The sequence below is a fragment of the Cherax quadricarinatus genome, chromosome 4 (assembly GCF_038502225.1).
Source record: "Cherax quadricarinatus isolate ZL_2023a chromosome 4, ASM3850222v1, whole genome shotgun sequence".
Taxonomy (NCBI): Eukaryota; Metazoa; Arthropoda; class Malacostraca; order Decapoda; family Parastacidae; genus Cherax; species Cherax quadricarinatus.
The window spans coordinates 71,924,979-71,945,564 of NC_091295.1; the positions used below are offsets into that span (position 1 = coordinate 71,924,979).

Sequence of the window (20,586 nt, forward strand, 5' to 3'; positions counted from 1 at the left end):
ATTCATGCACAAGTATGTATAAATTCAGTTACTTAAGTTCTGATTTATTACAGTTTTCTTACATAGTAACCTGTGGATAGCTTTTGATACAGTGGACCACAAGTTCCTACATCTTAAACTGGAATATTATAGGGTCAGAGGACATGCTCTTGTATACCTACAATCTTGTTGTATATGAATGGTATACAATACCTGCAAGATGAAGAATTAGACACATGTGCAACATGTTGCACATGTGTCTAATGCTTCATACCTAAAGTCTTATTTTCCTATCAGTTAGCAATATGTCTCAATGAATGGAGTAAGTTCTTCAACTCGGCCTGTGGACACAGGAGTGCCTCAAGGCAGTGTTCTTGGCCCTCTGTAAGTTTATTCAGGTACAGATACACATAAATACAGTTACATAAATTATCATACATAGCAGCATATGTGTAGATTACCCAAGATAATCCAACAAAAGTCAAAGTGACTTATTTCCACTTTGGTCCTTGATTTGCATTAGAGTCCTTGTTCTTCCTATGTGCATCTCATCTTGAACCTGTTCTGTTCTCAGATAACAACTTTTGTCATCTCTCACTCATATCTGACTTCTCTCAACTACACTGTTAATGATGAGTTACTAAAAATATCTACGTGGATGACTACCAACAAACTCACCCTTAATACTGACAAAATATATTACAATATGTTTGGTAACAGAGCTTCAAATATTCAGTATTCTTAATATACACTGAGGGTCATTTCTTAGGTCTACATATGGAATGTAACTTGAAATTTAATATCCACATTCAGCACATAGCCAAGAAGGCCTCCAAAACAGTAGTTATCCTCTCCAAGATGCATTACTATATACCCTAGTACCCTAGTACCCTCACTCATCAAAATTTAGACTTAATATACAAAACATGCACTCATTCTACTTTCTGCTAAATATATAAGACAATCAACTCCAACATAAACTTCCCAGGCCCGGTGGCCTGGTGGCTAAAGCTCCCGCTTCACACACGGAGGGCCATGTTCGATTCCCGGCGGGTGGAAATTCCGACACGTTTCCTTACACCTATTGTCCTGTTCACCTAGCAGCAAATAGGTACCTGGGTGTTAGTCGACTGGTGTGGGTCGCATCCTGGGGGACAAGATTAAGGACCCCAATGGAAATAAGTCAGACAGTCCTCGATGACGCACTGACTTTCTTGGGTTATCCTGGGTGGCTAACCCTCCGGGGTTAAAAATCCGAACGAAATCTTATCTTATCTTCTGACAGAGAAAACTCTGACATCTTCCTTGTCTGACTCAACCTGTGTAAGAACTTAATGGCCAAAAAAAGCCCCCAAGATCTGGAATTCACTACCTGAATCATTGAAAAAACTGTCTGCAAATAGATTCAGACTATTGTTAAAAGCACTTTATCTCCTGTGACAGCAATAGGCTATGTCAAACCAAACCAGTTTTCATCCAGTTCTGTTCCTGTTCTTCCTCCGGTCATCCTTCATCTCCCATATATAATTAGTAACACATCATGTCCCACTCTATTTATAATATAATCTGAGTAACTTGCTGTATCTTCATCTCTATTCAATCACTCCATAAAACTGAAGATCAATGAATCAACTTGAAATAACATGTAATTCCCTGGTAATTAACAATTTGTTCATTAACTACCTTACTTAATGTACTTATAACTGTAGTTAACTACACCAGAAATACCACTTAATAATCTATATCCAGTTCTTAAATAACATTTATTAAGACAAGACAAAGTTTAGAATTACTTTGTCTGAAATATATTGTATAATTAGTGTCTTTCTTATGTTCCTACCTGTGTTTTATTATATGTAAATTGTATTATTTTGTACCGAATAAAAAATAAAATTGTATTTTATTGTATTTCAAAATAACATCAATGAAATAGGAAGAACAAGTCAGTCTCATTCATGAGCCAAATTTTATGAACAAATAGTCAAATACACAATTATTATCATTAGCAGTCAAGTTATAAATTAAAACTGCAGTAGTAATTGACTTATATAAAGCTAAATATGAGCCTCTCGTTAATCTAGACTGCATAAAATAAAGAGATATTATTAAAAGTTTGTGTCCCATGTTGGTGCTGACTTGGACTGTGTCAACCAAAATAGACACCGGTGGTGCAGTTATCATGGTGATTATTTAATCTAATATTATCAACTCCTGACTTATTCTTCCACTTCTATGTTACTCTAGAACCTTCCTGATGTACATTAATTATGTTCTCTGTGTTATAATTGTTCATAAATACAGAGGGACTTGACAGAACTTTGCAACTTAGTGGACTGTCTGTCCCATGTGGGTTTAGCGCTTAGTTATATTATTGATGGTTATAATGAGGATGTTCATTGGAATAGCTTTTACTATAGCTTGAGTGAGGTACCTTGAAGGCGGTGAAGGGCTCTTGTTCCAAGATATTTGATCTAGGCTTTAAATGTCATAAAGACCCCAATGGAAATAAGTCAATTTGTCTGACTTTTTTTTTTTTTTTAGTTTTCTTGGTAATTTAGATGTTATTATATAATAAGATCACAGTAAACAGGTGATATTACAATATACAATATAACCACTGTGAAAAAATTTGTGAATTTCCAAGCGTTTTCGTGATTTCTCGCGTTATCCTTAAAGAATAAAAATAAATAACGATTTTATTTCTTTGTAAAGGTTACAATGTGAAATTAAAATTTTGGTTTGCTAAGTACAAAGAAAGTAACCATCATGTCGGGGCATTATTACTACCTGGAATCACCATTTATTACCCCAGTGGAAATAAAGGACCCCAGTGGAAAAATAAAGGACCCCAGTGGAAAAATAAAGGACCCCAGTGGAAATAAAGGACCCCCAATGGAGAAATAAAGGACCCCAGTGGAAATAAGTCACTTTGACTTTTTTGGTTATCCTGGGTAATCTACACATATGCTGCTATGTATGATAATTTATGTAACCGTATTTATGTGTACCTGTACTTGAATAAATTTACTTACATATTACAGGCTGTGTTTGGGGTGCAGTTGGTGGTGACGATGGTGATGGCCAGTGTGTTGTCTCGCATCACACCGCATTACTCGTTAGCACGATGGCTCCTCTGTGGCACCGGGTATGTGAACCACCTCTGTCTGTTCAGTAAACTACTCTTCACTGTCCAGCAGAGTCGACCATCAATATGGACTTAGTATTTTTGTAATTCATGTATTAATAATATTTCATTTGCGTAGTAAAGGGTTTTGTATAAAAAATTCAATATGTAATTACTATACACGAAATCTTATACAGTTAATACGTATAAATTTTTGTAATTACAATACATTTGCCATTATTTGTATATTCTTCAGTTTATATTTGTAAGAATTTTTGGTTCATCACCCAGATAAATTTTATCACTTGACAGAATATTTGGAGACTGTTATTGGCTATAAATACAACCCAAATAATTATACGTTTCTCTTGACAGGCTGGTATACTACCTGCACCCTACAGATGAAGAGCTACGAAGCTTGGCTGGAATACCGAAAGACAAAGGGAAGAAAGGAAAAGGAGGGGGGAAGGGGAACAGTAAAGGAGGAACGGCTGCAGAAGACGATGGGACATTTACTGTACCTCGGAGTCTGGACTTATCTCTGGAAACTTCACGCATGGTTCCTGGAGAAGTGATGCAGCTCAAGTTTTACGCTGAGTACCAGTGGCTTCTTGACTTTGCACTTTGTGCTGCAATAGTATATATCATCACTGAGGTATTTACCAGAATCCTTATAATGCTCCCAGATATGTTGTTTAAATATATAATAAATGTGTATTGCAATATCCTCTAAGAAATATGCAGTGCAGAAAATCCTCAACGTTACGAACACTGGGAACCTTCTGAATTGTGTATAATATGAATATAATAATAATATACAAATTAATGATGCTATATGCAATATAGAAGATTCTCAACATGTTTGTAAGTCAAGGACTTACTGTACATAAAATGCTGTTTTATGTGTCGGTATATATTGAGTACGTATTTGCAAATCTTGATGTGACTTACTCAGATTATTGTGTGTACTTGCCATGGTACCAAAGGGAATGCTGGACTCTTTGTATTTTGTACTCTTATGTTGTGATATAGCCTCTGATAATGAACTACGCTAGTCACTTATTTTTGAGGTAGTACAGTATAATGCTCAACCCCGCAAGATGTTTTAAGACCTAAAATCAGGGATTGTGGAAAATTTTAGTATGCAGTACTAAGAATATAGTATATGCATTCATTGTGCCCAGTTGGCCAGTAAAGTATATACTATATACAGTATATATATCACTCCCAGTTTAAGGGTTAATAGTCTGCCATATTGGCATGATTTTGCTAAAATTTCTATGATATAAAATTTCTTAATTTACTTAGCCTTACCAAGAATTTACATAACTTTAGTAAACTTTTTTAGGTGTTTGGGAGCCATATCTTCAGGTAATATGAGAAGTCAGAACCCATTCCTAAACTCTGACACATTATTTTCACTGATCCTGGTGAAAATAATGTGTTTCTGAGGAAAACATCCTCAATTTGTCTTCATGTCTGTTCTACTGGAGTTTACAGTACTCCTGCCTAGTCATATCCATAGTACTCTAATTAGTTCATAGCACGCTACAGGATCTAAGGTTACTTTTAAATGCTTCGGGTGGTCTGGTTATGTTGCTTTTTTACCATGGTGCCACCAAGTCACGTTTCTAATGTTTCTGTATTAATTACACATACACAAATAACTTGCACATAGGGGAAAGAAACTTATGACGACATTTTGGTCCAACTTAGACCATTAAATGTCTTTCTCCTGTGCTCAGGTTGTTTGTGTATTGTTCCAACTACAAAATTGTGCCTTTTTATTCTTCAATTACAGATCTTTATGGCAGTGGCTCCCCCAAAGGCTGAGGTAAACCTGAGCATGCTGTGGTGTCTGCTGGCTGTTGGCTTCTCTTTGTATCCTTTTATTAGCCAGATGTAGGATAATTTATTAGTGAGGAAAGGCACATTGCTGCATATTTTTTTTTTAATGCGTCAGCTGTCTCCCGCCTAGGCAGGGTGACCCAAAAAAGAAAGAAACACTTTCACCATTATTCACACATAATCACTGTCTTTGCATAGGCACTGCATATGTACTTCAAATTTTGGATTAAAATAAAACTCTAATAATGGCTGCTTAATATTTTTCTTATGCCAGGGAAAGCACATAGCTTTATAATAAAGAATCGGATATCTTTTTATTAACCCTTTCAGGGTTTCCGATGTACTAGTACGGCTTACGCACCAGGGTTATTGACGTACTAGAATGCCTAAATTCTAGCACCTTCAAATCTAGCGAGAGAAAGTTGGTAGGCCTACATATGAAAGAATGGGTCTATGTGGTCAGTGTGCGCAGTATAAAAAAAAATCCTGCAGCACACAGTGCGTAATGAGAAAAAATAAAATTTGACCACTTTTTTGGATTAAAGCAGCGACTTTGCACTGTATTTTCGTATGGTATTTATGCTCGTATTCTAGTTTTCCTGGTCTCATTTTATAGAATTGAAGACATATTACAGAAATTTAGATGATTTTGATTGGTTTCACAATGAAAAGTACCTTGAAATTGAGCTCGAAGTAGCAGAAATGTTCAATTTTTACCAAAGTTCAAGAGTAAACAAATCATGCGAAGCGTCCAATACACGTCAACTGGTGAGTCTAATATTCTTTCACAAGTGCGCTTATATTATTTATACCATTTTTACACTAATGCAATAGTCTGCATAACAGTAAATCTTCTATTTTTTGTGAGAATAAAAATTCAAAGTGGAAAGCAAAAGAATGTAAGAGGGGGGTGAGGACGTGACTAACGAACAGGGAACTTCTTATTTTAGTGCCAGGAATGTCTGTCTGGTTTATTCTGGACCCTATTTGGAAATTGGCATCTTTTGAAATTTGTGTGAAATTGTCAAAATTGCCAGTTCCTAACCACTTTATTGGATAGTTGAAATTGGTAAATGGGTGGTTTCTTGTACTCATTCGATAGAAAAAATGGAGTTCTAGCGAAATTAATATGATTTTTGTCGACTAGTACACAGGAATTGGCCAAAAATAGGGCTCAAAGTGGGCGAAATCACCGATGCGTAAACATCGTCAAGACCGCTAACTTCATGAGAGCATAATTCCGTAAGTTTTTTATTAAATTTCATACTTTTGGTGCCATTATGATCGGGAAAAGATTCTCTATCATTTCACATGAAAAAAATAATTTTTTTTTTTTCCGAAAAATTTTCGACCCTGAGAACGAGTTTAGGAGAGGGCCTCGACCCTGAAAGGGTTAACAGTAATATTCGTGTGTGTTTAATAAAATTAACTATTACAGTAATTGATGAAATTGTGTGTTGTAGTACAGTATTATGCTTTTGATTTTTATTATTGTTAGAAACCTATATATACATTAAGTGTCAGTTGTAAGGCAGCAGTTTTGAGCATTGCCTCTAGAAGGTGAGATGTGTTATCAAAACTATTGTGTTTACATTATGTAGCAGCAGAGTGACCGTCCTAAGAAATAAATTTATACCTTTGGTTATGTCAAATTCCATGATGTATAAAATAATTATTCTTCCCTCATGCATTGTTTTCCTTAGCACAATCCTCAGTAAAGTTATGTTCTCTCTGTCTATGCTCTATTTCTGCGGTGAAGACTCTGGTGGAGAGAAAGCTATGGTTGTTCTTTCGTTCTTCACATATCTCCTCATAGCTCTGGGTATGCTGATCCTCGATGAAAGCAAGTTGGAGCTGGGCCTCGAGTTAGCTTACTCATCCTTCAATTCTAGTGCTGCAGCTTTCCTTAAAGCGCAAGGTCTACCATCTGAGTAAGTCTCTTACATTCTTCTTTATTTTTGCAGATACTTCTATCTTCAGAAATGTAGCTTTAGAATGATAGGATATTTTTATTCACAGATTTTTACCTAAAGTTGCTTATATAAAACACTTGCCTTGTGAGAACTTTTTTCCAGTTTAAAATGTCTGTTGAATGTAAATTTCTTTATTAGGGGTCAGGCCCTTAATTAAGACAATATTTCATTGATAGTATCTTAGGTATTTAAAGAATAACTTTACTAGTCAAAGAACAAGGTTATTTTGGAATACATACTGTACTTCTGTGCCCTCAGTGCAGTTCCTACAAAAAACAGGTTAAAGTCATTAAAATAACATAGTAGGACATTTTACTGAAAAGGATATAATAATAATATAATAATACATATCTTTATTTCTTCATGGGGAAGTGGAACAGAATTCTTCCTCTAAGCCATATATTTCATAAGAGGCAACTCAGATGCCGGGAGCAAGGGGCTAGTAACCCCCTTCTCCTGTGTGCATTATTAAATTTAAAAAGAGAAACTTTCGTTTTTCTTTTTAGGTCACCTTGACTTGGTGGGATATGACCAGTTTGTTGAAAATTTATTTTTTATTTTGACAGGTACATGTACAAGGTATACAGGCCAAGCATACATCAGTAACATACTACTATATAGAAAGTCTTTTGCTATGCAGACCATTTCCCGCTAATTAGGTCAATTTTATCCCAGGATGCAACCCACACCATCAGGGTTACCCATAGTAGTTTAATCATCATTAAAGATTATTTTGACTTTATTATCATACATATATAATAGAGTATATTAACCCTAGTGATTTTTAGGCAAACTTCTTAATTATTTTAATATTTACTGACATTTAACCTCTTGACTGAGGTTCCTTGAAGCCAGTAAGGGGCTCTTGATCCAAAGAATTGGACCTGCTTTATATCTTGGATCAAACCTGAATGCCCCTCCATTCCCCAGACACTCTAAACTCCTACAGGTTTGGTGCTCCCTTCCTAAATATAATAATAATAATGATCAGTTAGTTATTTTGCATAAGATGTCATCAAGCCCCTAACTAAATCAGAGAGGTTATATAGTGGAGTATATTGTAAGGTCAGGAGCTCTCTTTAGTCGTTATCAAGGTACACTTCATTTTAAATTACTGCAGTCTTGTAGAATGATCTATAAATTATAAGGAATTGACTTGCATCCAATAATTATTTAGGGAGATGATCCAGGTGTGAGACAAATAATGGCTCAGCTTTGCTTTAGAAGGGTGTAACCTTGAAATAACTGATCCTAGGTCAGTGATGTATGGGTGAGAGAGTATCAGTAATGATTATTTTACTTTCCCATTATTTATTGCAAATGTAGACCTTTGTCTAAGTTACAGTAATTAAAACATTTATGTCTTTATTCTCTGTATAACTTCTGGCCAAGTAAAATTCTCCTCATTAAGCTATAAAGGACGTTAATAAATGCACTTACCGTATTTTACGGTGAATAAGACACTCCGGTGTTGAGGACACCCTGCCCAATTCTGATTGACTAAATTTTGGGAAAAAAAAAGATAAATGGTATTTTGGCCTTCAAGATGCTGGGTAAATTTTTGAGACTTATTTTGTGAAAAAAATAGCTTCTTCAACGCCGTAAAATATGGTATATTTACGTCAGGGAAAGAAATTTTTAATATCCTTGTCCCTATAAAAAGTGAGGAGGTAAAGTATATGTCCTGGTGTACATAACAAGGCATCTCATTGTTTATCAGATTTTTACTCATTTGCTTTACCTTGAAAAAATTGTTGTTTATATATGTAGTTAAAAAATTTATGGCTTTTATGTTTTTAGAAATCATTTGTTCAAGTTCTTTTTTTTATTCTAGTGGTCCGGCATCTAAAGTGACATTCAAGATAATCCTTGCAATGCTATGTGCACTGATCGGTGCCTTCTACACATTTCCAGGACTGAGATTAGGCAAGATGCACTGGGATTCCCTAAGGTTAGTGACATTGTTTTAATTAATTCCTGTTACTGTTTTACACCTTTCCTGGCATCTCTTACAGGAAGATAATTCAATAGCATTGTGGTTTTATGTGAAAGCATTACTTTAGGTGGATGGTAAGTAGATGAACATATCCCTTGATGTTTCTCTTTGACCACATTTATTTTTCTTTTCAGTTCTCAAGTATGCATATACAGGTTTCTGTCACTTTAAGATAAGATAAGATAAGATTTCATTCGGATTTTTAACCCCGGAGGGTTAGCCACCCAGGATAACCCAAGAGAGTCAGTGCGTCATCGAGGACTGTCTAACTTATTTCCATTGGGGTCCTTAATCTTGTCCCCCAGGATGCGACCCACACCAGTCGACTAACACCCAGGTACCTATTTGCAGCTAGGTGAACAGGACAATAGGTGTAAGGAAACGTGTCGGAATTTCCACCCGCCGGGAGTCGAACCCGGGCCCTCCGTGTGTGAAGCGGGAGTTTTAGCCACCAGACCACCGGGCCAGAATTGTAATATCATGATTGCAAACAAACCATGGAACAGGTGGGGTTAGAATCCATGGCGAGTGAGTCATAAAACTCAGGCCAGTGCATAAAACACTGGCCCAGAGTTTTGTGATTCACTTGCCAGGAGTTTTATGATTCACTTGCCAGGAGTTCTAACCCCGCCCATTCCATGGTTTGCCACTTTGTGGCTTTGCTTTATACAAATTTATTTTTATGCAGTGAGTCCATTTGTACTAGTAATTCACTATAAGTAATTTGCTCTTATACAGTACCCAAGGTCAGCACTACTGACTCTGGCAATGGCATAACAATTTGTTTGAAACAGTACTTCTTAATGTTCTCTCCTATATTGCAGGTACTGCACAGAGAGTAGGGTCTTGAAGCTGCTTTTCCACATTAGTTTTGTTGCACCTCTGCTGTTAGTGACAATGTGGATTAAACCAGTTTCCCGGAGGTACTTCACGGAGTACACCTGGCCTGGTCGCAGCCATCCTATGTGAGTGTCCTCTTAACAGTGGCTTTCTGCTGTTTTGTTTCTCTAGCTTCTGGTTGTTTCTCCTTGAAAGAAATGGTAGAGCCTTTTAAAAAGCTTCTAAATGAACCTCACACTGGTATTGCATTTATCAGAAATGAAAGAACCTTTTAAAAAGCTTGGAAGTAACCCTCACATTTGTGTTGCAGTTACCTGCCAAGTTGTCACTACTTTATGTTTCTCATGCTTATAAGTTTATATTGGTTTTATCCTTTAAGGAAAATGGAGGACTGTATCTTTCAAATCATTTATATCATCTATTCTTTTCTCAGTTTTGATTTTATTGATCTTTGCATTTCAGCATGAGCTCTGACATGTTCGACATTCTTCGCATCGTGTTAATTATAGTTGTGGGTGTGGTGCGTCTTTGTATGATGCCGTACTACCTGCAATCATATCTAAATCTTGCATATGACAAGATAGAGGAGCAAAAGAAGGAATCTGGTCGCATCACAAATAAAGATCTTCAGAAGAAGGCAAGTTCCCATTGTTACTGTTCTTGTAATGATTTGATGAAAGAGAATTAAGTTAATTTAATGGTATAAATGAATTAAAAATCTTTAATTTATATTTTACCTGATGGGGAGTATTGATACACACGGTCAGGAATCATGATAGCTAATTGCCACCATCATTGAGGTAGTCATAAACGAATAGATTCTTAAATTCATATTAGTTTAGCTCTAAACTTGAATGCTGTATGTAGAAATGTGTCAGCAACAAGTGGAAAGATGGTGAGTGCTGTATACAGCTCTGCATTTTACTTTATATCATTAAAAGCATTTCCTTGAGTGTGAACCATCCATGCACAAAACTTTAACACTTTTTCAATCAACTTAAGTCTTATCTCCACAGTTCCAGATATTCCTATATACCTTCCCTCTTACCTATATAACCCCATCACTTTGGTGTCTTTGCTAATTTGCATTCACCTGTTTTTTTAGTTTTATTTTAAGCAAAGTTATAACTCTTCATGCATTCTGATCAGGTTTTTTCATCTTCAGATTGCTCGGGTGTTCTACTATCTCTGTGTTGTGACACTTCAGTATATTGCACCGATAATTCTTTGTCTCTTCCTCTCTCTTATGTTTAAGACTTTGGGTGAGTATAAAAGCCAATTTTTTAATTAATGTACTAAAAATGTCTATGCAGCTTTCAAATTAGTGTTTCTGTAATTGCCCAAGTGAGCCTAAACTTTCAGTGGACAAATCAGATGTGACCCATAAAAGAAACACAGTCACACTATCACTTTCTTGCCAGAGGCACAATGATACTACAGTTCAGATGCCTTTCAAACTGCAAATACCTCCATCCCTCCTTTAGAGTGCAGGCACTGTACTTTCCACCTCCAGGACTCAAATCCAGCTAACCGGTTTCCCTGAATCCTTTCACAAATGTTACCTTGCTCACACTCCAACTGCTCATCAAGTCCCAAAAACCATTTCCCCCCACTCACTCCTATTTAACATGCTCACACACACTTACTGGATGTCCAAGCCCCTTGCACACAAAACCTCCTTTATCTCCTTCCTCCAACCTTTCCTAGGATGACCCCTACCCTGCCTTCCCTCCTCTATAGATTTATACACCCTCCAAGTCATTATTTTGCTCCATTCTCTCTAAATGTCCGAACCATCTCAACAACCTCTTCTCAGCCCTCTGTATAATACTTTTAGTAACCTCGCTCCTCTGAATCTCCAATCTACAAATTCTCTACATAATAGTTATGCCACACATTGCCCTCAGACATGACATCTCCACTACCTCCAGCCTCCTCCTTGCTGCAACATTCGCCGCTTATTCTTCACACCTATGTAAGAGTGTTGGTACCACTGTATTCTCGTATGTACATTGTTTCCACAGATGCCTCAGTGCACCACTCATCTTTTTCACTCATGTGCTTCAATGTCAATACTTGGTCTACACATCCCCTACCCTTCTTAAAGTCTCCTTGTTCATCAGCGTTCCTGCTTACTGTCTTACTCTTAATTCCAGTCATGCTGTCACAGTAGTCTTTCTTCTTTAGCTGTACCATTAATGAACACTGGTGTTGTCACTTGTAAGAGTAAATAGTATGTAGAGGATGTTAAAGATCAACTGTTGTTAATCAAAGGTTTAGAGGTAATAAGTTAATGATTCCTGTCTTATCAGTGGCAATTACATAACAAGCAATTTCCAGGAGGACTTAGTTGGGGAGCATTACTTGGAGGCGTGAGTGAGCCAGAGGAGTGTGGTCTGACTCCTGACTTGGAGACTGAAGAAACAGTGGCAGCCACCATCCCCACCTTGCAAGATGCTCAAACTGTTATGGAAGCTACAAAGATACTCACTCTTGGAATGGAAGAGCTTAAGAAGGTAGAGTATTTTTCTCATTTGTAAAATGGTTTACAATATTTCTGAATATCAAGGGTATACGGTTTTGACAAGATGATAAATTAGACCCATGTCCAACATCTTGGGTATCTATACTCTGTAGATGCATTGTTAAAGCCAATGGTTGGTGAAATGTCTACGTAGTAAAGATACCCAGATGTTGCACATGTGTCTAATTTACAATATTTCTGTTGGAATAACTGAAGCTAAGGAAGCATTATTATTACAGTTACAGAAAGCATTGCCTCTATGAAATACTGTAGATTATGTTATCAATTATTATCTAACATCAGCCACACTTCATAGGTGTATCATATTTCCTCAAATCACATAGTGATATAATCTAAATTAATAATACATTTTATTTCATAAGGACCTTTAAGCTCTTTTATCCTCAAAGCATTTAGAAGTATATTATTAGCGAGGAATCGAAGCAACATCCCAGCGGTTATTACTAACAAGTGGAAGGATATATAGTATTCATCATTGCTTGTCTTGTATGGTTTCTCACCAGTGTTCTACTTGCAGGTGTTCACTACTGAGTTCTACCGTGGAGTTTTGGGTTTTACAACTTGGTGGTGCATCTTCTCCTGGTTCCTCTCAGGCACATTTGGCGTTGCATATCAATCATATTTCACAAAAGGATAAAAGTGCTTTTTTGGATTTATATCTATCATGGTGTTTTTAAAAAGTAAATCTTAAAGAGTCTCTTCATGTGTTATATTTTTGTTGTTGTGTATCAGCCATGTTTTGAGTGAAACACAACTCATGAAATCTTAATACACGTGATAACGCGTACCATGGTTTGAGTGAAACATTTTTGAATGACTTACAGTTTTTATTTTTTTATTGTGCATCAGTCATAATCGACTCATGGAAAAAGATCTTCAAATGTGAATTGTTCATGTCCCTTAGATTGTCAAGAGGATTTATTAGTGTAAATCTGGCTTAAGTTTGATTTTTATGCTTGTCTTTATACTGTGCAGATATTGGGATGTTTTAAATCAACTTTTGATCATTTGTACTATATTTTGTTTGCATTATCATATAAATTACAGTAATATACTTTATGAACAGTATAGAAAAAATGAAAAATGGTTTCAAGTGCAGATGCTCCTTGCTTTATGATAGTTCAACTGACAATATTTCGACTTCACGATAGTGCTATGTACAGTAGTGTGCATTTATTGATATGATAAACTTGCATTTATTTATTTACTCTTCAATACTGGTATTTAGTTACAGTAATTATTTGTTTATTTAATTATTTAGTAACTAGTTATTTATTTACTTATTTATGTATTTGTATTTTTTTTTAACAAGTCGGCCGTCTCCCACCGAGGCAGGGTGACTTAAAAAGAAAGAAAATCCCCAAAAAGAAAATACTTTCATCATCATTCAACACTTTCACCTCACTCACACATAATCACTGTTTTTGCAGAGGTACCCAGAATACAACAGTTTAGAAATATATACGGGAAGGCCCCACTTATACAGCTGGTTAGGTTCCAGGCTACCGCCATAAAGCGGAAACCGCCGTAAAGTGGAACACCCTTTTTTTCCACTTACAAATGCATACAAACACTAGATAACAAGTTTACACTAACATATATTAAGTTAGCAATAGAACCAGGCATCAAAAAAACAATAAAAAAGTACAATACACACACAGTGCACTCATTACTTACCTTAAAATATTTATAGTCTTAATCTAGGGTGAGACAAGTAGTATTTATTGTAAGAAATCAAGTGTGGTATGTATGGTAGTCAGCCAGGCTACCATACCAGGCCACCCCACCCACACATACAATTATATGATATTAAAGCATCCCAGAGCGATAAAATGTATATACAGTTCACTCATTACTTACCTTAAAATATAGGGTGAGATGAGTAGTATTTATTGTAAAAAATCATGTGTGGCATGTATGGTAGTCAGCCAGGCTACCATACCAGGCCAACCCACCCACACATACTATTCTATGATATTTAAGCATCCCAGAGCGATAAAATGTATATACAGTTCACTCATTACTTACCTTAAAATATAGGGTGAGATGAGTAGTATTTATTGTAAAAAATGAAGTGTGGTATGTATGGTAGTCAGCCGGGCTACCATACCAGGCCAACCCATCCACACATAATATTCTATTACATTTAAGCATCCCAGAGCGATAAAATGTATATACAGTTCACTCATTACTTACCTTAAAATATTTGTAGTCTTAATGTAGGGTCAGGAGTAAGTAAATGAGATAAAACGAATAAATGAGAGAGAGAAAGAATGAGTGCATGAGAGAGGACAGGCGCAGAGTTATGTAAACAAACCAGGCAAAGGTAAGTTTTGTAAACGAAGTGTACACGTCTGGTTTGTGTACAAGTTACATTGTGTACAGGTTGTCTCTACATTGATACGGTAGAATAAATAAAGAAGAACACTCCCATTCTCATGTAACATTTTGAGAAGAAATGATGCTCTGAGTGAAGGCAATGGAAATAAGTCACTCTGACTTTTTTGGGTTATCCTAGGTTCTCTACACATATGTTGTTATGTATGATAATCTATGTAACTGTATTTGTGTATACCTGAATAAACTTACATACATACGAAAGGAATAATTTTCTACAGTTACCCCCAGTAACACATTTTCTCTTATGTTAGATTAGAGAAAATGTTATTCTTGGCATCACTTGTACAAGTTATCTGGCTACCACATCTCATATTTATGTTTATTTATTCTATTGTAGGGTGTATTTATCATCTTTTTATGTTATGTATCGTGTTTATTATATAATTTTGAAAAAAATATCATGGATGGATTAATGAAAATGTGTATATTAACGTAATATACAACATTTAATGAGACTCGGTGATTATTATTATTATTATTATTAGCATTTCTAATATGGCGTCACTTGTGCAAGTCATCTGCTACCACATCTCATATTTATGTTTATTTATTCTATTGTGGGGTGTATTTATCATCTTTTTATGTTATGTATCGTGTTTATTATATAATTTTGAAAAAATATCATAGATGGATTGATGAAAATGTGTATTTAACGTAATATACGACATTTAAATGAGACTCAATTATTATTATTATCATTACTAATATGACGTCTGGAGACATAAGACACTCTTACTGATTTTAATGTGTACCTGCACGCCAGCACAGTATGTAAGTTTATTTAAGTACAGGTATACATAAGTATAATTATCAGAGTATATATAAAATATGAAATAACTTTTAAAAACATTTGAAATTTTGGAGTTTCCAGACAAAATGGAGAGACTTAGTGCTTACTGAGCTCACGAAGAATGTAAACAAACAAGGTGGGGCGCGGTGACCGTATTAGAAAGTCAGGTGGGGGGAGCCGTATAGCGAGTTTTGGTCATAATTTGAAATTATCGTATTAGCGGAACGCCGTAAAGTGAAACGCCGTAAAGCGGGGCCCTGCTGTACGTATAAAAATACACAATATATCCCTCCAAACTGCCAATATCCCAAACCCCTCCTTTAGAGTGCAGGCATTGTACTTTCCATTTCCAGACACAAGTCCGGTTATATAAAATAACCAGTTTCCCTGAATCCCTTCACTAAATATTACCCTGCTCACACTCCAACAGCTCGTCAGGTCCCAAATACCATTTGTCTCCATTCACTCCTATCTAACACACACACACGCTTGCTGGAAGTCCAAACTCCTCGCCCACAAAACCTCCCTTACCCCTTCCTCCAACCTTTTCGAGGACGACCTCTACCCCACCTTCCTTCCCCTACAGATTTATTCACTCTCCATGTCATTCTACTTTGATCCATTCTCTCTAAATGACCAAACCACCTCAACAAACCCTCTTCAGCCCTCTGACTAATACTTTTATTAACTCCACACCTAATTTCCACACTCTGAATTTTCTGCATAATATTTACACCACACATTACCCTTAGACAGGACATCTCCACTGCCTCCAACCGCCTCCTTGCTGCAGCATTTAGAACCCAAGCTTCACACCCATATAAGAGTGTTGGTGCTACTATACTTTCATACATTCCCTATGCCTCCATAGAAAACATTTTTTGCCTCCACATATATACCTCAATGCACCACTCACCTTTTTTCCTTCATCAATTCTATGATTAACCTCATCCTTCATAAATCCATCCGCTGACACATCAACTCCCAAATATCTGAAAACATTCACTTCTTCCATACTCCTCCCCAATTTGATATCCAGTTTTTCTTTATCTAAATCATTTGATACTCTCATCACCTTACTCTTTTCTATGTTCACTTTCAACCTTTACACACTCCCAAATTCATCCACTAACCTTTGCAATTTTTCTTTAGAATCTCCCATAAGCACAGTATTATCAGCAAAAAGTAACTGTGTCACTTCCCATTTTGTATTTAATTCCCCATAATTTAATCCCACCCCATCATAAGTCAAGGAGCACCTGCACTTTGCATTTAGCATGTGTAATATAACTGCAGTGGTGGTGATGTGCGCAGTATATGTGGCGCACCAACCACTGAGGGTACAACCACTGTGAAGAAATTGCAAGATGTTCCCTCATCTGTTATTTCAGAATAAATAATTTATTAAAAGGTTAGTGAACCCTTAACGAGCAATGATAAATATGGATGTGTGTGTCTGTAGCCAGATATGTCTGAATTATGCCTGTACATCCAGTGATGATCAGTGTGGCATTGTGAATGAAGCCCTTGGGCAGATGTACACTCAGTATTACCCTGAATATACTTGTAATTGCTTTAATGTTGATTTTCATAAGAAAGGTAAATTTAAGAAAGCGTATCTCTCTAATCACATTTATACTGACACAGGAAAAAATGCTGTAAATGAAGAGTTTTAAGCTTGAGGTATTCATTTAGTATATATTTTTTTTTAAATATTCTGTATTTGGTTTAATTTTGAGTGCTGCAAATGATACACAACTCCTAAATTTAAAATTAAAAATAATTTTTTTGGGAAGATATGCTCAGTGCATTTTTTAGGTTCAAAATTTATTATTTAGAAATTCTTATGAAGGCTAATACTAGCAAAATTAGAGTAATATTCAAAGAAATGCAAATTTTATCCTCTTTCTGGGCTAGTGTCACAGTGTTTCTTTTATTATGTAATCCTTTTGCTCTTGACTGTTATTCTATGACATGTATATTGTAATCAACTTAACCAGTTGTAATAATAATATATGGTATCAGTCCTTCACCCATAACAATCCACTGCTGGATGAGGCCTCCGATAAGTTAATCCATTAGCAGAGAAACCAACAGAATTGCTTTATTAGGGCGAGGCTGTGCCAAAGTGATCGCCTCTCCAGGCAGTTAAATAAGACTTTTATGTTGGTTATACAGAGGGTTTAGAAAAACATGTAAGCAAACACTAGGACATTTTTATTAGAAAACGTGTTGGTCCTGGTACCTTGATCACTTTAAGGTCCCAGGACTGAAATGTTTTCTAATAAATATCTCCTAGTGTTTGCTTACGTATCTTTCTGAACTAATTTGTGGGTATCTAATACCAAGGTTCATACCATGGTTATACAGTACCAAACTTAATATATGACAATTTTCATCAAGTTTTTCCCTCACCAGCTTTGATGCTGGTGAGGGGCTCTTGATCCAAGGAAGTGGATCTCATCCCTTTCTAAACACCTGCGCTGAGGAAAGGAACCTTATGGTGACATTTTGGTCCGTCCTGTACCATTGTCAAGACACAGCCAAAGTAATAGTAATAGCAATAGCTTCTTTCCTCAGTGCGACTTTTTTTGGTGAGCTTTTCCAGCCATGGTATTGTGACTTTTTATTCTTTCTATCCTCTCATTCTGTGAATCAAGCCTGAATGCCTCCTATACACTGTATGACCCCAGTGGGTTTAGCAGTTCCTCCTGATCAGTAATCTTATCAAGTGTTTTGTACACTGGCACTAGTTAAATATTTATAGTGGTCAGATATTTAATTGTTTTAATTGAAACAAGTGTGTAACTCTAACTGTCTGGGTGTTGCTTTAATTGATGCAGCTCTGGTTTAAATTCAGTCTGGGACCATTCAATGCTAAATTGCTGTGTTTTCATTAAGATAATGACCTGGATTTAATCAAGTCTTGGGGATGACGGTGATAAGGGTGCTCTTGCTGCACTGTTATTCATTTAACTATTCAAAACATCACCTGCCAGCAGGCTGGCCATTGTAAAGTTTTGTTTAGTTTAATATCTTAATTATACACCCCATACCTTTCCTGTGGGTGCCCGTCTCTCCCATTCATCTCACACATGGAGCGTTAAATAACTATTAAGGAAACGTTTTGCCCACAAGGCACTTTATTAGTCCAGTCATTGGATTTATAAATCGTCTGGTTGGTAAAACCTTACAAAGATACATGTGTCTTTTATACATTGCTCAGAGGAAGCCTCAGCTTCATTGTTGCTATGTGAAGGAATTCAAGGACAAGCTATCCTTCCCTTGTATCAAATCTGATTACCTCCCATTCCCCAGGGATTGTATGACCCTTATGGAGTGTGAACTACCCTTTGAGTATAATAATGCCACCTGTCCTAGAGTAGTAATGTTATGTCACAGTAAGAATGAGTTCTTTCTCTCCTCCAATATGGGTAAAAAATGTTTTGTGAATCAAGATGGTACACCATCTTACCTCACTACACATTTGGGACTTCACTGAAACTCTGCTGACTTTCCTTAATTTCACCTTACTGAACTTTTATCTTATTTGATAAATTAGACACATGCAACACTTAGGTATCTTTATTGAGGAAATGTTTCACTACACGGTGGCTTCATCAGTTCATCAGTTCTTCACCATTCTCCTTTGTATGGAGTGATGAAACCACTGTGGTGAAATGTTTCCTCAATCAAGATACCTCAGTGTTGCATATGTATGTAATTTATCAACTCCATTTATCTACACCTTATCATTTACATAGGTTCTTTCTTGTCTTGTGATTCCTGTCACATTTTAAATATTTGCTCTAATGGATTGTAGATTTGTACGAAAACATTTTTAATGTTTTATTGAGATTTCATCAGATACTGTAGCTGCATTATTGTGTTTTATTTAATTAATGGATTTATAAAGTTACATGTGATCAAACCTATTTGAATTTTGTTTAAAATTGTTTTTATTTCTTATTATGAGGTTACTAAATTGAAGGTGTTTGTGACAGCCGCCCATCATACAAAATTATTCAACAAATATATGCAGTATAGATAATATATTGAAGCTTATCTTAAACATCTTATTCAAACTAGGAATAATCACTAGATGAAATATTGTTTCATTTGTCATTACTCATTCAATATAAGAGTGGCATTGTAGGTCATGTGTATTATTTTTTGTAATTAGTTTGCATAACAATGTCATTATAATTGGCCATATTTTATGTAATGGATGAATTAGAAATTATACTGTAAATATTTATGTAAAAAATTGTACATACCAGTAGGAGCAATGTTGATATTTGTAATAAAAATAATGAGCCTTAATGTTTTATTCAACTATGTTGAGTCATCCTAGTGTTCTTGTAGATGAGTCATCCTAGTGTTCTTGTAGATGAGTCATCCTAGTGTTCTTGTAGATGAGTCATCCTAGTGGCCTTGTAGATGAGTCATCCTAGTGTTCTTGTAGATGAGTCATCCTAGTGTTCTTGTAGATGAGTCATCCTAGTGTTCTTGTAGATGAGTCATCCTAGTGTTCTTGTAGATGAGTCATCCTAGTGTTCCTGTAGATGAGTCATCCTAGTGGCCTTGTAGATGAGTCATCCTAGTGTTCTTGTAGATGAGTCATCCTAGTGTTCTTGTAGATGAGTCATCCTAGTGTTCCTGTAGATGAGTCATCCTAGTGGCCTTGTAGATGAGTCATCCTAGTGTTCTTGTAGATGAGTCATCCTAGTGTTCTTGTAGATGAGTCATCCTAGTGTTCTTGTAGATGAGTCATCCTAGTGTTCTTGTAGATGAGTCATCCTAGTGTTCTTGTAGATGAGTCATCCTAGTGTTCTTGTAGATGAGTCATCCTAGTGGCCTTGTAGATGAGTCATCCTAGTGTTCTTGTAGATGAGTCATCCTAGTGTTCTTGTAGATGAGTCATCCTAGTGTTCCTGTAGATGAGTCATCCTAGTGGCCTTGTAGATGAGTCATCCTAGTGTTCTTGTAGATGAGTCATCCTAGTGTTCTTGTAGATGAGTCATCCTAGTGTTCTTGTAGATGAGTCATCCTAGTGTTCTTGTAGATGAGTCATCCTAGTGGCCTTGTAGA

General features: G+C 36.1%; 1 protein-coding gene across 1 annotated transcript; it reads left to right on the forward strand.

Annotated features, from left to right (window-relative positions):
• Positions 1-2,112: 2,112 nt before the first annotated feature.
• On the forward strand, positions 2,113-13,280 carry emei (transmembrane protein 161-like emei). Its single transcript, XM_070097677.1, has 11 exons — positions 2,113-2,161; positions 3,021-3,124; positions 3,479-3,758; positions 4,905-4,984; positions 6,667-6,882; positions 8,759-8,875; positions 9,745-9,885; positions 10,223-10,397; positions 10,926-11,022; positions 12,101-12,276; positions 12,823-13,280. Exons 1-11 carry the CDS (start codon positions 2,159-2,161, stop codon positions 12,940-12,942), a joined length of 1,509 nt encoding a protein of 502 aa, XP_069953778.1. The 5' UTR covers positions 2,113-2,158; the 3' UTR covers positions 12,943-13,280.
• The last annotated feature ends 7,306 nt before the right edge of the window (positions 13,281-20,586 follow it).

Excerpts from the sequence above, each read along its gene's own strand:
- emei (XM_070097677.1), top strand. Across the intron at positions 8,876-9,744 it reads ATGCACTGGGATTCCCTAAG|GTACTGCACAGAGAGTAGGG; the intron begins GTTAGTGACATT and ends CCTATATTGCAG. Across the intron at positions 9,886-10,222 it reads CCTGGTCGCAGCCATCCTAT|CATGAGCTCTGACATGTTCG; the intron begins GTGAGTGTCCTC and ends TTTGCATTTCAG.